Source organism: Diplotaxodon limnothrissa, linkage group LG20 (genome assembly GCF_057381915.1).
Source record: "Diplotaxodon limnothrissa isolate DT_005_m linkage group LG20, D_limnothrissa_male_GT1.1, whole genome shotgun sequence".
Taxonomy (NCBI): Eukaryota; Metazoa; Chordata; class Actinopteri; order Cichliformes; family Cichlidae; genus Diplotaxodon; species Diplotaxodon limnothrissa.
In genome coordinates, this window is record NC_140615.1 from 21527562 (window position 1) to 21545644 (window position 18083).

General features: G+C 40.3%; 1 protein-coding gene across 1 annotated transcript; it reads left to right on the forward strand.

Annotated features, from left to right (window-relative positions):
* The first annotated feature begins 427 nt into the window (after positions 1–427).
* Positions 428–17020, forward strand: tuba5 (tubulin alpha 5). The gene is made up of 5 exons (XM_085345562.1): positions 428–623; positions 5716–5955; positions 7873–8021; positions 13857–14537; positions 16730–17020. The coding sequence occupies exons 1-5, from the start codon at positions 428–430 to the stop codon at positions 17018–17020; spliced, it is 1557 nt and encodes a 518-aa protein (XP_085201688.1).
* The last annotated feature ends 1063 nt before the right edge of the window (positions 17021–18083 follow it).

Below are 18083 nucleotides of genomic sequence, written 5' to 3' on the forward strand. Positions count from 1 at the left end.
ACGTATCCAGTAAAGATCCAGGGAGTGAGCAAATGGCCCACTCCCACGTTTTGGAAACACCTGGGGCGATCGTGGCTCAAGAGTTGGGCGTTCGCCTTGTAATCGGAAGGTTGCCGGTTCGAGCCCCGGCTTGGACAGTCTCGGTCGTTGTGTCCTTGGGCAAGACACTTCACCCGTTGCCTACTGGTGGTGGTCAGAGGGCCCGGTGGCGCCAGTGTCCGGCAGCCTCGCCTCTGTCAGTGCGCCCCAGGGTGGCTGTGGCTACAATGTAGCTTGCCATCACCAGTGTGTGAATGTGTGTGTGAATGGGTGGATGACTGGATATGTAAAGCGCTTTGGGGTCCTTAGGGACTAGTAAAGCGCTATATAAATACAGGCCATTTACCTGCAACGATTCCTTGGGTTTGACAACTTTTAACGATTCTTAATGCGGAACTACAGGTATCCGCAACACTCACTCACCTCCACCAAGACTCCTTTAGTTTGGTCCCCAGAAGCCAAGTCAGCCTTCAAAAAATTAAAGCAGCTGTTCATCTCTGCATCTGCCCTGGTTAACCTCAACATGAAGAAACAGTTTATAGTTGACTCCTCCAATTCTGGAGCCCCCAAATGCGGGCCCCAAGGTAAGCTTCATCTCGTGCCTTCCTTTCTCACTCTAGAAAAGTATGTTAAAGATTATGTAGCAGCATGTTCCATCTGTGCATGCAGGAAGAATAACTCCCTTTAACCCTCAGGTTTGCACCAACCCCTAGCCACATCTCACAAACCCTGGTCCCACATAGCTTTGGACGTTGATACTGGTCTCCTCACTTCCTCCAGTAAGACCATAATCCGTACTTTAATGGACAGGTCCCAACACCACCTACAGTGTGGGCCTACTTCAAACTGCTTTTGAGTCCATTCCCAAATACTGGCCTTCTGGCCTGTGACAGCATTGCATCACTGACTAATGATTAATAATAGACTAATGTCCATGGTGGGACTGAATTACAAATTAAAAATAAATAACTGACACAATTCAATTAAACACGACCCAGCTGTATCTGGGGACTTGCAGGTCCTCTACAATCAGCCAGGGGCTGCTGCAGCTCCTTCGGCACCCCTGTTCACCCAGGCTTTGATATTATACAGTAGTTATTGCTCTAGAATATAATGTGTGACTTTTTGTTATACACTGCAACTATGTGTGCAAGTAAAAGTCTGGTAATAAATAAATAAATAAGCCTAGCCTAGCATGAACACAATAACAGCATTTTACTGTTAATTATTGATCATTTTAACTAAAAATGTCAAATAATACATTAAAAAAGAAAAATTGTGGAGTTAAAAAGTTACAAAGTGGAAATGTCAAGCTAATAATTAAGACAATTAAGAACTAAAACTAATTAAGACAGTCTCCCTTTGGGGGAGTTTCAGACTCGCATTCACCAAATGTAATTCTGGTAATATCTCTAACAATGGGTGCTTTTCCCACCACTAAGTACCTTTATTCCAGAAAGGAAATGCTATCTGACAGATATCTGAAGCTTTGATTTGATGAATGCTAAACAGAGCAATCGGATACTGGTGAAAGACTGCCTTTCAAAACCAGCAAATGATGACACAGGATCATTCCAACAGGTTTTTTAATAAAAGAGAAATATTAGATTTCATGGCACAAATGCGAGAAAGATACTCTCTTGTAGAGATCTTCAACAGAAAATGTATGTAAATGCAAACCTGAGTAATAAATCAAATATGTTTTCAAGTTTAATATTTTTGCAATACATGCTGATATTCTTAAGGTTCTTCATGTATGCAAAATACTAAATATTTTATGTCACAGACAGTGCAGAAAAATTATGTTTCTTGGGATTCTCATGTTTTCAGAGGCAAAATTTAGCATTCTTTAACTCCTCCATATTGAATTGACTCATGTACGATTATGTGAAAAATACATTTTTCACAGGGTTCTGTGCAATTCTTAGAAAAGTACACTCCATGACTCAGAAGCTAGTAGAACCACCTTTAGCAGGAATAACTTAAAGTAATTGTTTTCTGTATGACCTTATCAGTCTTTCACATCGTTGTGGAGGAATTTTGTCCCACCCTTCTTTACAAAATTGTTTCAGTTCATTGAGGTTTGCAGGTATTTGTTTATGCACGGCTCTCTTATGGTCCCACCACAGCATTTCAGTTTGAAGTTTGCTTTGAGGTTTCTTTTCCTTTTTTAAGATATTCTGTTGTAGTTTTGCTCATGTGCTTGGGATGATTGTCTTGTTGCAAACAATTTCAATACAACTTTTAACTATGTGGACAGATAGCCTCGAATTTTATTCTTGACTACTTTGGTATACAGAAGAGTTAATGCTCAACTCAGTGATTTCAAGGTGTCCCGTGGCTGCACAACAAGCCTGAAATCGTCACCCCTCCACTTTTGTGCTGACAGTTGGTACGAGATGTTTGTGCTGATATGCTGTGTTGGGTTTTTGCCAAATGTGTCATTGTGCATTATGGCCAAACATCTCCACTTTCGTCTCATATGTCCAGAGGACGTTTTTCCAGAAGACTTGTTTTGCTCGAAAATACCTTTGCAAGCTGTGCTGCCATGTTCCTTTTAGACGAACAGCCTTTTTCAGGCCATTATTGTAGCGAAACCGTATGCTTGTGTATCTTAAACAACATGTGTGTATTTCGATCTGTGCAGAGATTTTGTTTGCGTATCCCAAACAGTGTGTGTAAATCTGTAAGCGTGCATAGATATTAATGGTTGAAAAGTCTGAAAGCTTTGTTCAAATCACTGAAAATACACACAGGTCACCAAGCTATGTTTTTTTTAAACAAGAATTTTGCTAAACTTCTGCATTTCTCTTCACAATCCTTCTAAACAAGCCATGTTTGTTACAGTTACAGTTAAACTTCCTGGGATGTCCACTCTGGCAACTGTCTCATTTTCCAGTTATGAATAATCTGATTCACTTCAAACTGTTCAGAAATGACCTTGAAAACTTTCCAGATTGATGTGTAGCAACAGTTTCTTTTTTTCAGATCATTGCTTGTGTCTCTCTTCTTTGACATTGTGTTAACCCACACCTGAATGCTCCCGACCAGTAAACCGCCAGCCTTCTGCTTTTATGGTGGTACTCGCACCTGCTGATGGTCAGTAAACCAAGTGTATTTGTTTATCAGCAGGTGGCTACTACTTACTGAAGGTTTACCAGGTTAAATTCAGCAGTATAACCAAAAAGATTTTTCCCTCTTAAATTGTTTTAAATGTTTGTTTTCAGGTCAAAAGGGGAAAATGATTGACAGACCTGTATGTTCTTTTCTCTAAACCAATCTTTAGACTACTCATATTTATCATCTGACCCTTTAAAGGGGTTAAATAGCTGCTCCTTGACTCCAGAAAATGTAACAACCCAACAGTTTTATAATGTAGCCAACACATGCATTATTATGCATGCATTATATTTTTGATCACTGTTTTCCTTCAGTAGAATTTGAAAGTACACTTTAATGTCTATTCCTTTTTTTCATTCTGCTAAACAAAGGAGCCAAAGAGCTGAAAACAAAAGAAAATTGTATAACTTTATAAAACGGAGAGTTGTTTGTAGTCAGGTTTTGCTCTACCAAGAGGGAAAATGTGAACAAACTTGTCAAAGATGACAAGTGTGTCTGATTTTCTGTCCTAATGCCGTTTCTTCTAATGCATACAAGTAACAACAAGCCAGAAAAGTGTCTAAAACAACATTTTGAGGCAGAACTGGCTTAATGGGGGAGGAAAGCTTTCATCCCTCCCTCCGTACATCAGTCTTCTCCCTCCTCCCAAAGCCCTGAATCAGCACCTTCAGACAGACCCAACTGAGAGGCGTCTACATGTATAAAGTGCGGCGAGCAGCACGCGGGACAGAACCGAGCTGTGCTGGTGGAGACACGTTACTCGTCCCGGGACGCGGCAGAGGAATTACGCAGTCTGTGTCTGTCCAGAGCCTCACTGACAGACGCTAAACTTCAGATACTCCACAACAGAAGTTGCTTTTAAAATCGTCTGAAGCAACATGGTAAGGGAATCTCTGGAAATCTAGAAACTTTAATGTTTGGTTTTTAATACATAAAAATCACTTTTTCCTCAATGACCTCCGCTCTGCACACGCAGTCTGCACTGAATAAATTAGTTCTGTTGCTCACATTATTCTTTAATCATATTTTAAGGGCCTATACCCTGAAGAAAGTGCAAGTAAATACACTTTGGTATATTTTTAATGTTTCTCGAAAAAAGGGACCTTTTTTCCCTTTTTAATTCAAACCTACATTGAGTGCTTGGACCTGGATGTGTCATAATTTTGCTCATGATCTTCCAGTTTTCTTTTGTTCTTCCTATTAGGTGGTTTAATCTGCAGTTTGTAGCCTATTTATTGGTTCATATTTAAGATTTGCTGCGCATGTTTTAGCATTCATGTTCTCTATTGTCTCCCTATAACTTAAAAACTGTCACTCAACAGTGAAAAACCATCTAAGGGGATGTTCTGCCTCTGGGTAAAACGAGCTGAAATTTTCAACATGCTGAAACACGACTGGAAGATTTTGGAAGATGCACCAGTGAAGTGTTGAAATGAGTGTGGCCTGTTTTTCAGTATTGTTTACACCTAACAATAGACAGACAAAGGGCACAGACACAGCACAAAAGAGAGTGTATTAGGAGATGTTTGTGCTCTGAGCTCTTAACTGCAGTGCGAAAGTAAAATTCTAAGCCAAATTATGAAATCTAATTACTTTAAATATTATTTGATTTTTAAATAAGTGGATTATTTTACATATTTTACTTTCAGCATAATTTAAAATTGAGCAATTTCATTTATTTTTATATACTTACATAGTATCTCTTCATTAATGTTTTTCTTTTCTTACAGGTGTTTCTTTTTAGCTTAAGTTAGGATTTTACATCTTCAGTTTATGTGTCTGAATTAGAGTAACTCGACTTCTTTTAGCATTTCTTTATATTTTGAAGAATCAAGTTTAAGCAACTCATCAAATAATCATTGTCATATTTTGATTTATGGACACTTGAACATTCTGCCTGCATTTTTATAAATCCTCCAAAATAAAGAAAAATAAACAAACAAAAATCACATCAAATGTGATTAAAGCATTTTTCTCCAAAGTAAAACTTTTTTCTTTTCTTTTCTTTTTTAATTCAGTGATAATTAAATTTAAATACTGAGGACCTTTTCTGTTTGGCTCCCAGTTTAAATCTGTGGTTTCACAACAGTAAAGGAAATAAGTCTGTTTTTACCTATGTGAGAGATTTGAATGCATTTTCTTGGTATTTTGGGCTTTGTCATCAATACATTTATTATTTTATAAACCTTTTATTCCACTCGAGTAAAATTTAAGCAAAAATGTTTTTAAAAAAGTTTCCAGTAATTTTCCTTTGGCTCTGAACAAAATCTCTTTGGGTGTTGCCAGAAATTCCTCTATGCAGAAAAACACCCTAATTAAGTTTCTCTGGTAAAAAAAAGAAAAAAAAAGAAAAAAGAAAACTTTCATTGTCTGCTACTGTGCTGAGCACCTTTATCTGAAATGAGTCTGACTTCAAATATGCATCCAGCATGGCAAAAAAAGTACAGTTTTATAGTTAACTTGTCTTCTAAAGATCCTTTTTTGTGAATCTGAATGATGTTTCCAGTTGGTGACTGTGCTGATTTATACTTTGTGTCTATGATAAGCTTCCAACTTGATCTTCTGTGCAGAGGGAGTGCATCTCTATCCATGTGGGCCAAGCAGGTGTCCAGATGGGAAATGCCTGCTGGGAGCTCTTCTGCCTGGAGCATGGTGTTGGGCCTGATGGCGTCTTCCTGGACTCTCCAGCTGAAGCAAACTCTCGAGAAGATCCTTTCAACACTTTCTTCAACACTGGGAGCTCTGGGCGTCACGTTCCACGAGCGATATACGTGGACCTGGAGCCCACTGTGGTTGGTGAGCAGCTTTGATTATGTGCTTTTTTTACCCTCCTTATTTTTTTAATTATCATTTGGGGTCCAATTATCTGTGGTCATAAGTATCAAGTGTTACGCATTTCAATCCACATGAGCCATGGGCAGTTAAGACTGGTATCCAGGCAACAAGTGCAGTCGTGAGTCCTTCACCTTTTATTGAATGGATATTATGTAAACAGCTGGATGTGGAAGGTAATATTCAGTGGATTTGAGCAGGGAAAGAACATTTTCTTCCATTATGTCTCAACCTTTTTCCAGACTTTTATTGTTTCATTTGATATAACTGCTTACTAAGCCTTCACTGAACGGTCTTAAAATTAAATATTTCTTTCACAAATTTAGTTTCTCTAAGGTTCTGCAAAAAAACCACATGACCTGTCGATAAATAATGAAAAGTAACATAGTTAAGGAGCAGACCTTCACTACAGCCAGCCCAAGCAGCAGCCTCTGGGGCTGAAAAATGAACACAAGTGTCAAAAGCTGCAGCTCCTCTAATGGCCACTTGAGGTGAGTCAATCCACAGAGAACTTTATATCATTTAAAAGCGCATTTTACAACCAAAAAAGAAAAGGAATAAAGAACAGATTTTGCCTGTAGGGATAGTTTCTCCCTTCCTGCAGTCAGTACAGTGGTGGATATGCCTGCCTGCTAGGCCTCAACTCATCTGTTGAGCCACTGAACAGGACCTCTTTGTTGTATTTGTGTTGTTGGTGATTGCTGGAGCAGTTTGATAGAATTATCTGGAAAATAATGTGACATGCTCTGTCGAAGAAGTTTGTGCTTCAGTTTTGATTGATGAAATTCTAGTATTTTGTCTACTCAATGCTAATTCCAGATCTTTTTGTTTGTGTGCTGAACGCAAAGTTTATAATTTCAACTTGCTAACCAGCCTTGGCTCCCTACAGCAATGAACCCCAGACTCCACAAACCCAGTATAATGGACGAAATCCCAATGTTGAAGCATTTAAAAAAAAAAAAAAAAAACACTATAGTAGCCATATCCATTTTTTACATATAGTTTGTGGATTACACAAATCAGAAACATACTTGACAACTTTATAATATAATAAATAACTGAAATGTCCTGTATTCCCTATTTCAGATTGGTAAAATATTATAGATTGATTTATTTATTTATGTGATTAAAAGTTTAAGCAAGCACCTTCATATGTGAAGTTAAAATATAATTTGATATTTTTGACCTGTCAGGTTATCTCTTGCTACATTTTGTCAACTTCATGGCTCCACGCTGTATCACGTTTGAGTAAAGTCTACATTTTATCACCTGCATCCTCACTGCATTAGATTAGATCTTGACTGGTAAAATATAGTAAAATGATGGGATTACCATATTGATGTGTTAAAAGGTGAGGAGTGTGCAAGCAAACGCCAGACAAAAAAAAGAGTGAGTTGTTTATTAAGATAAAAACCCCTAAAAAGCAGTTCACAACCAAAATAAGAAAAAACAAAATACAAACAAAACAATGAAAAGAAAACTTTGAGGAATGCAGGATTGTGTAGTTTGAACCAAAAGGCGGGGTTATTTATACACATGCTTTTATACACTGAGGGCTAATGAGGGGAGAAGAAACAGCTCGGTAACAAGGAACAGGTGAACTTAATCAAGGATAATGAAGTGGGGAGAGTAAACCAGGTGAACACTGAGATAAGACACCAGCACGCTAGGAAACAAGGGACTACACCCAAAGAATGCTAATCAACACACTTGAGCAAAAATGTGAAACTCAAATCTAATAATAAATCTATGGACCAAACACAGTGCTAAATAACAATTCAAAGTAAAAGAAAAGAACCCCTTCAAAATTCAGGGGCTAAGAACCAGGATCATGACCTAAAGGGGAGATGAGTCGGGTCTGAATGAGATCTTTCCTTTCAGATGAAGTGAGGGTCGGAAAGTACAGGGAGCTCTTCCACCCTGAGCAGCTGATCTCTGGAAAAGAAGATGCAGCCAACAACTACGCTCGAGGTCATTACACTGTCGGGAAAGAAATCATTGATGGAGTCATGGAGCGCATCCGTAAAATGGTTAGTAATGAAAGAGATGAAAGAGAAGCTCTGCTATTTTCTTTATCAGTAGGGGTAATGGTGCTCTTATAATAGTTTTATTATTAAACCCTTTTTATTATTTGGACCTTTTATTTAAGTTTTCTTTTTTTCTCTCTAGTTATTCATTTTTTTTTTTTTTTTGAGGTTTAGTGACTGTAGTTTAAAACGTTTTGGATTTTTTGGTTGTTGGTTTTTTATATAGTTTATCTGTGTTACTAGACTCACAGTTTAAAATAACCCTTGTTCATCTTGTGCTGTTGCCTTTTCAGAAACAAACCATTTAAGCTCTTCTCGCTTTAAGGTGACTCCTGTCAAACAGCAGCTGTATTCCTATTGTTAGAGCAAATACATGACATGGAATAAGGAGAAGCATCATAATTGACGTGACACTTAAAGGAATATCCTGCTTCCTTTCTAGGTTTGAATCAGATGAGGAGATGGTAACTCTAGTATACCAATGCTACTGGCGTCAGTTACCCCAGGCCCGCCTCCCTGCTCATCTTAACCTCACAGCATAGCTTGTTGTAGCTTGTGTTTAAGAAACTGCTGCACCAACTTTGGCACAACCCCATAAAACCTGTTTGCACCGGTATAAAATAATAATTAGCAGAATTTAGAAGAACTGGTTTTACTACAGTAATAAAACTTTCAGCCTTTAGGCTATAGCAAGCTAACAGGTTGGTGGGTTTTGATACATATTGAACAGACGGATATGTGAGTGATGCTAAATTAAGTTACAGGAATAAGGCAAATGAGCATAATATGAAAAAAAGTCAGTTAATATTTTATTTTAGACTTGTTTATTATTAATCATTTTCAGGTTGGTACACTTTCTACCTGAAAGCAGCCAACGACAGACAACTGACCAAAGCTCACTGATCAAAGCCCACTGATCAATGGCCATCAGTACCATTCACAGAGATTTGGTGAATGGCTGCAATCACAGCATTGTAAGATGGCGAAAGATGTACCCTTAGGCCCCCTCCTCGATTCAGAGATGGTCTTTCCCTTTTCACATAAATGGCCTCCTTGACTCCCTGTCCAGAACATCCTGGAGAGGCCATTGATCAGTGGGCTTTGATCAGTGGTCATGAGAATTTGCATAGTTAAGATTAAGGAACTGACCTCCCAGCCCTTTGTTCCTTCAATGGGCTGGTTTCAGTCATTATGCAAATGTACTGTTTATAAGATTGGGGAAATCTGCAGTCAGCTGAGACTGAAGAAGTCACTTGGATGAGTGATGAAACGTTTCTCCCACAAAACGCTACGTCCAGATGAACAGAGTCAACTTTTGGAGATTTACTTACCTGGATGATTGAGCATGCATCAAGACTTAACACTGGCAGATTCCAAGAAATTTTAAAAACTCAGGCATCAAAGTGAAATGCAATAAAAGAAAATATTGCAAGATAACCAGACTGGTGGCTTGCTTCAGTGCTCATTAACAGTATCTGAGCTACTTTTCCAATCCAATCCAATCCAATTTTATTTATAAAGCACTTTAAAATACCCAGCACAGGAACAAAGTGCTGTACAGAAAATAAGTTAAAACAATAGAATAACAAAAAACAGCAAATTAAATAAATAAAACACATAAGACATAAAATTAAAACAGCCCTATGTTAAAGCAAAAACAAGATAAAACAGCATCGAATCACCTAAAAACAACTAAAATAAAAATAAAAAACCAACATCTCACGTGGTGTCAAAGGCCAAGGTAAAGAGGTGGGTTTTCAAGAGTGACTTAAAAACAGATAAAGAAGTGGCCTGTCTAATCTCTAAAGGAAGCTCGTTCCACCGTTTGGGAGCTGCTACAGCAAAAGCACGATCTCCTCTAAGTTTACGCCCAGTCCTGGGTATCTTCAGGAGCAGCTGATCAGCTGACCTGAGAGAGCGGGTGGGTGTATAAGGCTGTAGCAGCTCAGAGAGATAAGATGGAGCTAGGCCATGGAGAGCTTTAAAAGTAAATAAAAGAATTTTAAAATGAATCCTAAAAGAAATGGGCAGCCAGTGAAGTGAAGCTAAAACAGGGGAAATGTGCTCAAACTTTCGAGTGCCAGTTAAAAGACGAGCTGCGGCATTTTGCACCCTCTGTAGATGACTAATATATAATGCACTGACCCCTATATAAAGTGCATTACAGTAATCCAGCCGAGTGCTAACAAAGGCGTGGATCACTGTCTCAAAGTGCTGCCGTGAAAGAATTGGCTTTATTTTTGCCAGCTGCCTGAGGTGAAAGAAGCTAGATTTTACCACGGCCTTAATTTGATTATCAAACTTTAGATCACAGTCCACTTTGACCCCCAGGTTTGTGACAGTTGGCTTAACATACTGTGCCAGGGAATCTACATACACATTGGGGGTCTCAGTGGGGCTGCCAAAAACCATCACCTCTGTCTTTTTATCATTGAATTTTAAAAAGTTAACAGACATCCAAGCCTTAATGTCATCGAGACACTGAAGTAATGGCTGTGTAAGGTATCTGCCTTTTTTCTTTAGAGGGACATAGATCTGACAGTCATCAGCATAAAAGTGGAAAGCAATGCCGTGCTTTCTCAGTACAGAACCAAGAGGAAGCAGATATAAAGAGAAGAGGAGGGGGCCTAGAACTGAGCCCTGTGGGACACCACACAAGAGGGGAGCGGAGGACGACGCATAGTCACCAAGGCTGACACAAAAAGTTCGCCCCGTCAAGTAGGACCTGAACCACTCCAGTGCTGTGCCCCTAATGCCCACCCAGTGCTCCAAACGAGAGAATAAAATGGCATGATCCACGGTATCAAACGCAGCTGTCAAATCTAAAAGCACAAGAACAACACAGTCCCCAGCATCAGTCGCTAAAAATATGTCATTAAAAACTTTTAAAGGGGCTGATTCAGTGCTATGAAAGGGTTTAAAACCAGATTGGAAAACCTCTAAAACATTTTGCTTTTCCAGGAAGGCCATTATTTGGCTGTAAACTACCTTTTCAAGAATTTTGGAAAGAAAAGGTAGTTTGGAGATAGGCCTGTAATTTGCAAGAACCATAGGATCAAGAGCAGGTTTTTTAATCAGGGGTTTGACTACTGCATGTTTAAAATCTTTAGGGACAACACCTGACATCAGACTATGGTTTACCAGCTCAAGCACCAAAGGACCAACTGTAGGTAACACCTCTTTTAAAAGTCGAGGAGGGACAGCATCATTTGGAGACCCTGCAGGCTTAAGATGACCAACAGTCTCCTTTAAAAAGGATAGAGTCACAGGCTCAAACCTGTCAAAGACAGCAGAGCAGGAAACAGAGACTGAGAGGTCGTGAGCATGAGGAGAGATTTGAGCCCTTGTGGAGGAGACCTTCTCGATAAAAAAGTGTAAAAAAATTTTCACAGGCTTCTGATGAGGGCTCAATACAGTCAGTATATGGTGCATTAAGAACAGAGTTAATAGTATTAAATAAAACACGTGGGTTGTGGCAGTTTGACAAAATAATGTCAGATAAGTGTTTTCTTTTGGCATCTTTTACAGTTCTTTGATATCGACGCCAACAGTCCTTCAGCATCTGGAATGACACTTGTAGTTTGTCCTTTTTCCACTTGCGCTCAGCTCGACGGCAGTCGCGTCTGACAGCTCGGGTCAAGTCGTTCAGCCAGGGCTCAGATTTAGTTTTAGGCAGTCTGGATTTTAATGGAGCCACAGTGTCCAAAGCAGTCCGACAGGTAGAATAAAACCATGAGCTCAGTTCCTCAGTCTGGCTGCATAAAAAATCCGGGATCTTACAGATCTGGTCAAAGACTGTTGAAAAGTGTTCAGCAGTGGAGGAGTTAAAAACACGACAGCGCTGAGCAGCAGCGCGAGTTTTAACTGAGGCACAGGCAAGAGGAACTTCAAACATCACAGGACTGTGGTCAGAAAACACAGCATCACAAATCTCTATGTTAAAAACAGAAAAACCATGAGATAAAACAAGATCAAGCGTGTGTCCACGTTCATGTGTGGGACCTGTCACACATTGCACCAGATTAAACGAATCAATAAGGTTTAAAAAGCCCTTCGCCATGGGCATGTCAGGACAACACACGTGAATATTAAAATCCCCAGCAATAAGAACACGATCATATTTTGGCATGAATTCAGCCAAGAAGTCAGCAAAGTCACTCACAAAGTCCTTATTGTATTTTGGAGGCCGGTAAACCACCGCACACAACACTGTGTGAGAGCAGCCCAGCTCAAACACAGACAGTTCAAAGCTGGTGAATGACGGGGTTGATAGCTGCTTACATTTAAAATGACTTTTAAAGATCGTAGCTATTCCTCCTCCTCGGCCCAACATACGTGGGGAATTAAAATAGCAGCAATCGCCGGGTAGAAGATCCGAGAAGATGCTGCACTCACCGGCGCTCAGCCACGTCTCGCACACACAAAGAAAATCCAGTCCTCGGGATGTGAAAAAATCCTTCAGGATAAACGTTTTGTTCGCTAGGGACCTAGCATTTACCAGGCCAATCCTGGCGGTAAGCAGCGGATCCCCGTCGCTAGCCGTCCTAGAAGCCCGACACAGAGGCCGCAGGTTCCGCAGATTCACACCACGTCGGCGGGGGCGAGGAGAGCAGGGTTTTCGGGACATCCCATCTAGGCCGATGACAGGTACCAGCCAGGCACAGACAGGTTCCAACGATCGCCGAGAGAAACAGAAGTTTGGCACCACTCCTTGTTTTCTGGACAAGGGCTTAAGAGAATACCTTAAAGAAGCTTTCAGCTTCACCAGGAAGCCAGCCCTTCGACCCCGGCGACGGCACTTTTGCCGGAGTGGTGGATCTGGAACACGGCACAGGTGAGCCGGGATCTCCGATATTAGCGGGGGCAAAGTTTTATGTTCAGCTTGGTTCCACTTTGCCCAGCCTTTGACAGAAGGTCGGAGATCCAGTAGGGTTAGGCGATCATACACCAAGAGAGAGTTGGCATTTATTACAATAGTCAATAAAATCAAAACAAACAAACATAACACTGGCAGTGATAGACGGCAAGCCACACGCACCGGCGCCATCTTGGATCAATACCCCTAGAACTTTTCCCACATGAACTACAACTAGAGGAGATTTGGGGGAACTTTCTCCTCCGCCTTTTAATCCCATTGTACAGAAACTGTCTACAGGCACTCATGAAATAGCCCTGAAAGAAGAGGAGCAAATGACTAAAGAACCATTTATACCTTCTTCTAGGCAATAAACACATTAAAATTTTTTAAAAAAAGTTGTTTTTCTTTAAAGTTTTTTAAAGTTGTTTAGTTACCACAAGTTTTTCTTATAGTGAAGCTGTTTGGCCCCGTATAAAATCAGCTAATGCATGCTGATTGGTCTGTTAAGGGAGATAAACTCCCACAATAGCAACTGTTTCCAAATGATAGCTAGAAGCTAAAAATTTATTTTAACTTCAACAGAAACTGGCATGTGCGTGTAGGAAGCAGTTGGTTTTGGTGGTTGATAGTGATTTCCATCAGGAGGCCGTGGCTGCTGTTTCTTCTGCTTGTGCTGCTATAATCAAAACTGCAGATGCTGCAAAGTGGCTTGTGGTGTCCTCAAGACTGATACACACGTGGTTTGGTACAACTGAAACCTGTAAGAAATGGAAAAATGGAACCAGTTGTGAAAAAGAAATGATGAAAATTCAATTTAGTTTTATTTATACAGTCACCTCAAGATACTTTATTATGTAAAGTAAAAGGCTCTACAATTTCAGAAAGAAACACCCTATCAATAAGGTTACTTACCTGTTTGATAAACTGTATGAAATTTGGCTTTAGCTGCTTTAATACTGAAAACTCTTGTGTCTCGTCAGACCGACCAGTGCACCGGCCTGCAGGGTTTCCTCGTCTTTCACAGCTTTGGAGGTGGTACCGGCTCTGGCTTCACCTCTTTGCTAATGGAGCGTCTTTCGCTCGATTACGGCAAGAAATCCAAGTTGGAGTTTGCCATCTACCCAGCTCCTAAAGTGTCCACGGCAGTGGTGGAGCCCTACAATGCCATCCTGACCACCCACACCACCCTGGAGCACTCCGACTGTGCCTTCATGGTTGATAATGAGGCCATCTACGACATCTGTCATCGTAATATAGACATTGAGAGTCCTGGTTACATCAACCTCAACAGACTGATTGGTCAGATTGTCTCCTCAATCACAGCCTCCCTTCGTTTTGATGGCGCCCTCAATGTGGATCTGATGGAGTTCCAGACCAACCTGGTCCCATTTCCTCGTATTCACTTCCCTCTGGTTACTTACTCACCAATCATCTCTGCTGAGAAGGCGTACCACGAGCAGCTGACCGTGTCTGAAATTACCAGTGCTTGCTTTGAACCGACCAACCAGATGGTCAAGTGTGATCCTCGTAACGGCAAGTACATGGCGTGCTGCATGCTGTACCGAGGCGATGTCATCCCAAAGGATGTGAACGCTGCCATTGCAAATATCAAGACCCGGCGCTCCATTCAGTTTGTTGATTGGTGCCCCACTGGCTTCAAGGTTAGTAGCCATCAGAGACATTACAAAAGATGGATGGTATGAAGTTCTGTTTTGAAACCTCAAGCTGAACAATGTCACATTAACATCTTGGTGTTTGAAAACAGGAAATGGCGAGCAAGGGGTTGATCTTAATTAGAAATTGACCGGCCAGTGAACATACCCTGAAGAGTCCTCAATTCTGACCTCAATGATGTCCATAATTTACAAAATGGACATCATATTTTATTTAATGTGACCAGAAATCAGTAATTGAACACATAAAGTCATCAGAAAAAGCTAAGATGGCCATGTGGACATTAACCTTAGTTTTAGAGCTTTTTCATACAGAGTAATCCAAACTGCACAGCAACATGTTAACAACTAACGTAGCATTGTGGATGGATCACCTCAGAGGTGCTCTTGACTGAGGTTTTCAGTGTCTTCTTCCTTCCATTCCATCCTGTGGATTAGCATGACGAAAAGAAACACAACTCATAATGATTTCTATTGTGAGCTCCAATAGGTTGTCTATATGTACAAGCTGTGATCAGCTGACCTGCTCTGCTACTCTGAGGTTTACTGCTCTTTGTGGATTTACACAGCTGAATTCAACAAGATGTAAGCGGATGTTTCACAGGCTATCATGACATACTGCCTTGACAGTATACTGTTTATATTGTCTGTATACTAGACAGGATAAACAGTATGCTGTCTAGTATACAGACAGTATACTTTTTATGCTGTATTTGTACTAGATGGTAAACAGTTGATATTAATGTGCAATTCAGTGAATGAATCTAAGCATCATCAGGTTAAATCCAAATTCATCTCTACTATACTTAATGTTTCCTAACTCTGTTCATGAAAGATGCTCCATTAGCAAAGTTCATGAACACCACAGTCATTATACACCAGTCCAACACACTGGTTTACTGTGAGTTCATTACAGTGAGGCAAGCAAACCTGTTTATTCTGCATTAAATTGCTGAGTGTTTTAATGCAACCTTTAACATAGTTAGTCTACCTTAGTTTGTTTTGCAGGGCGTTCCACATGAAAAAAACACATAACTTCACATCGTGTGTAGATCCACTATGTACATGATGTGAAGTTATCCAATGAGGACTTGCATGTAAGCTTTAGCTTTCCAGTTTATCAAATACCACTGAACAGTTCTTACCTATAAATGAAGTTAGGTACAGCTGCTTAAAATGGCTATGGCGCTATAAGTTATGTACCTTTCATCTTTTTGTATGCAATAACCCCCAGTGATTGATAGACCATTAGGATTGCCTTTCATTTTTACTGTTACTGCTCAAACAGGTCTGATGTTTAAAGGCTAGATGTGAAATAATAACTCCCCTCAAATGTCTTAAACCAAAAATGAGAAGCCTGTTTTGAAAATGTAAAGAGTGGAAAGTACAGTTATTGGTCTTAAAATGTACGGAGAAAAAGTACAAAGTTGTGTGAAAAATAAATACTCAAGTAAAAAACAGAAAACTGAAAATTATACTTAAGCACAGTAAAGAAGTATTTGTACTATGGTACCTACCACCTCTGCAAACTCCTCAGAGCTACTTCCCACTACTGCCTTATTCACCATAGCAAGTGCCATAATCTGGCAGATTTTTATGTTTGGTTCCCTTCAACTAACAGGATTTGTGTCTCCTCCCAGAATTTAACTGTTAGGCAAATGTGTAAACTATTCGACTAAGCCTCATAAATCCACTTTCCATGGCTGCCTGGATGTTAATCTTTAACACCCGAAAGAACAGGGTAGAGAATTTTGACTGTTTTAACCCTAAGTGGTTCCTCAGTGTCTGCGAAGGAGCATTTAAACCTAGAAATGGCTAATGATGTCAGATGTAATCAGTAGTCACACAGGCCAGGAAATCAGTCACTGACCCCATGAAATCAGGCATCACTAGAGAACATGTGTAGCAAGTAAAACACGTCTTTTTACATTACAGGTGAACATTCTCCATTTCTGGTTTGCATCTCACTTTTTCAGTTTTCACTACCGTTTGATGATTAGTTGGTGACTGTTTGCAGACAAGTCGGTATCTTTCATGCCAAAAATGGCTGACTGCTGAAATCAATCATAACTGCAACTTCCTGCAGCCATTTGCCAGTCGGTCAGGGAAAACATATTTAGTAGTTGCTGGGTTGTGTTTAAAATACGTCATGTTTCTGACTTTTAACTTTGTCTTTACAGGTCGGCATTAATTACCAGCCTCCAACTGCAGTTCCTGGTGGAGACCTGGCCAAGGTCCAGAGGGCTGTATGCATGCTGAGCAACACCACTGCTATTGCAGAAGCCTGGTCTCGTCTTGACCACAAATTTGACCTGATGTACGCCAAGCGTGCATTCGTCCACTGGTACGTGGGTGAGGGCATGGAGGAGGGAGAGTTTGCAGAGGCCAGAGAGGACCTGGCTTGTTTGGAGAAAGATTACGAGGAGTTGGGCCGAATGAACCCCGACTCTGAAAACGACGAAGAATACTGAAATTTGTAAGGCCTAAATCTGTGACAGCAAAGCTGTTATTTAATCCTAAATAACCAAAGCGATGCATTTCTCAGTGCCTTTCTTGTAATGCCATTTTTATGTGAGCTAAGTTGTATTTGAATTGTGCTCTGAATAAATTTTGTCTTTGCATATTCTGTGTGAAACTTGTCAGAGACTCGGTGGTCTAAGATGGTGCCAGATAACCACATGTGACCCCCTTACAAATCAGGCCAAGGGGTCTTTGATGCAAGCCTTTCCACCCCCCTCCTGCTCATATTTCCTGTCTGCATCTACACTTCACGCAAGCCACTGGTGTCAAACGTTACCTATGACTAATAAGAAGAGCCTATTAATCAAATAGCAGGTTACTATTTCACTCATTTTCTTCTATGTACGCTGGGACTTATCCTAGCTGCCTTTAGGTGGGAATTGTATTACACACAGGACAACCACACTCAAATTTAAAATCACCAATTCACCTGATGTGCAAGTCTTTAGACTGTTGGAGGAAGCAGGAGTACCGAGAGGAAACCCACGCAGGCACAGATAGAACATGCATACGCAACCAAACTCAGCCGTCCCCCAGGTTTGAACCCAGAACCTTCTTGCTTTGAAGCACCTTTGCTAACCGCTTCACCACCCACTAAAAATAACAGCTTCCTCTCGTTTGGCTGCATGTCCTCCTGAGATGTGTCGTTTGACTGCGAATAGCAGCCAGTCAAACACCGTGCAGAGCAACATGCAGCAAAATGGTCAACAAGGTGTTGTGGTGTTCCAGAAACTATACAGCATACAAAAATATGACTGAAGATCACCAGGACATGTCACCCTCATCTCCAGTATGTCTTGCTTGAGTTTTCACCGAGTGTTATGCTCAATTCTATCAACATATTTTTATTTTTATCTGCTAGAATAGCTTTGTATTGTTCACAGACCAAAATAATCCTTATTTAAAACTTTTTGGCTCCCTGCTGTATCCCTTAAAAGCAACTACTTTCTTGTGTTTTCATTACATCATTAAGTGCTCTGGGGCATCTGTTGTAATTTGGTGCTATATAAGTAA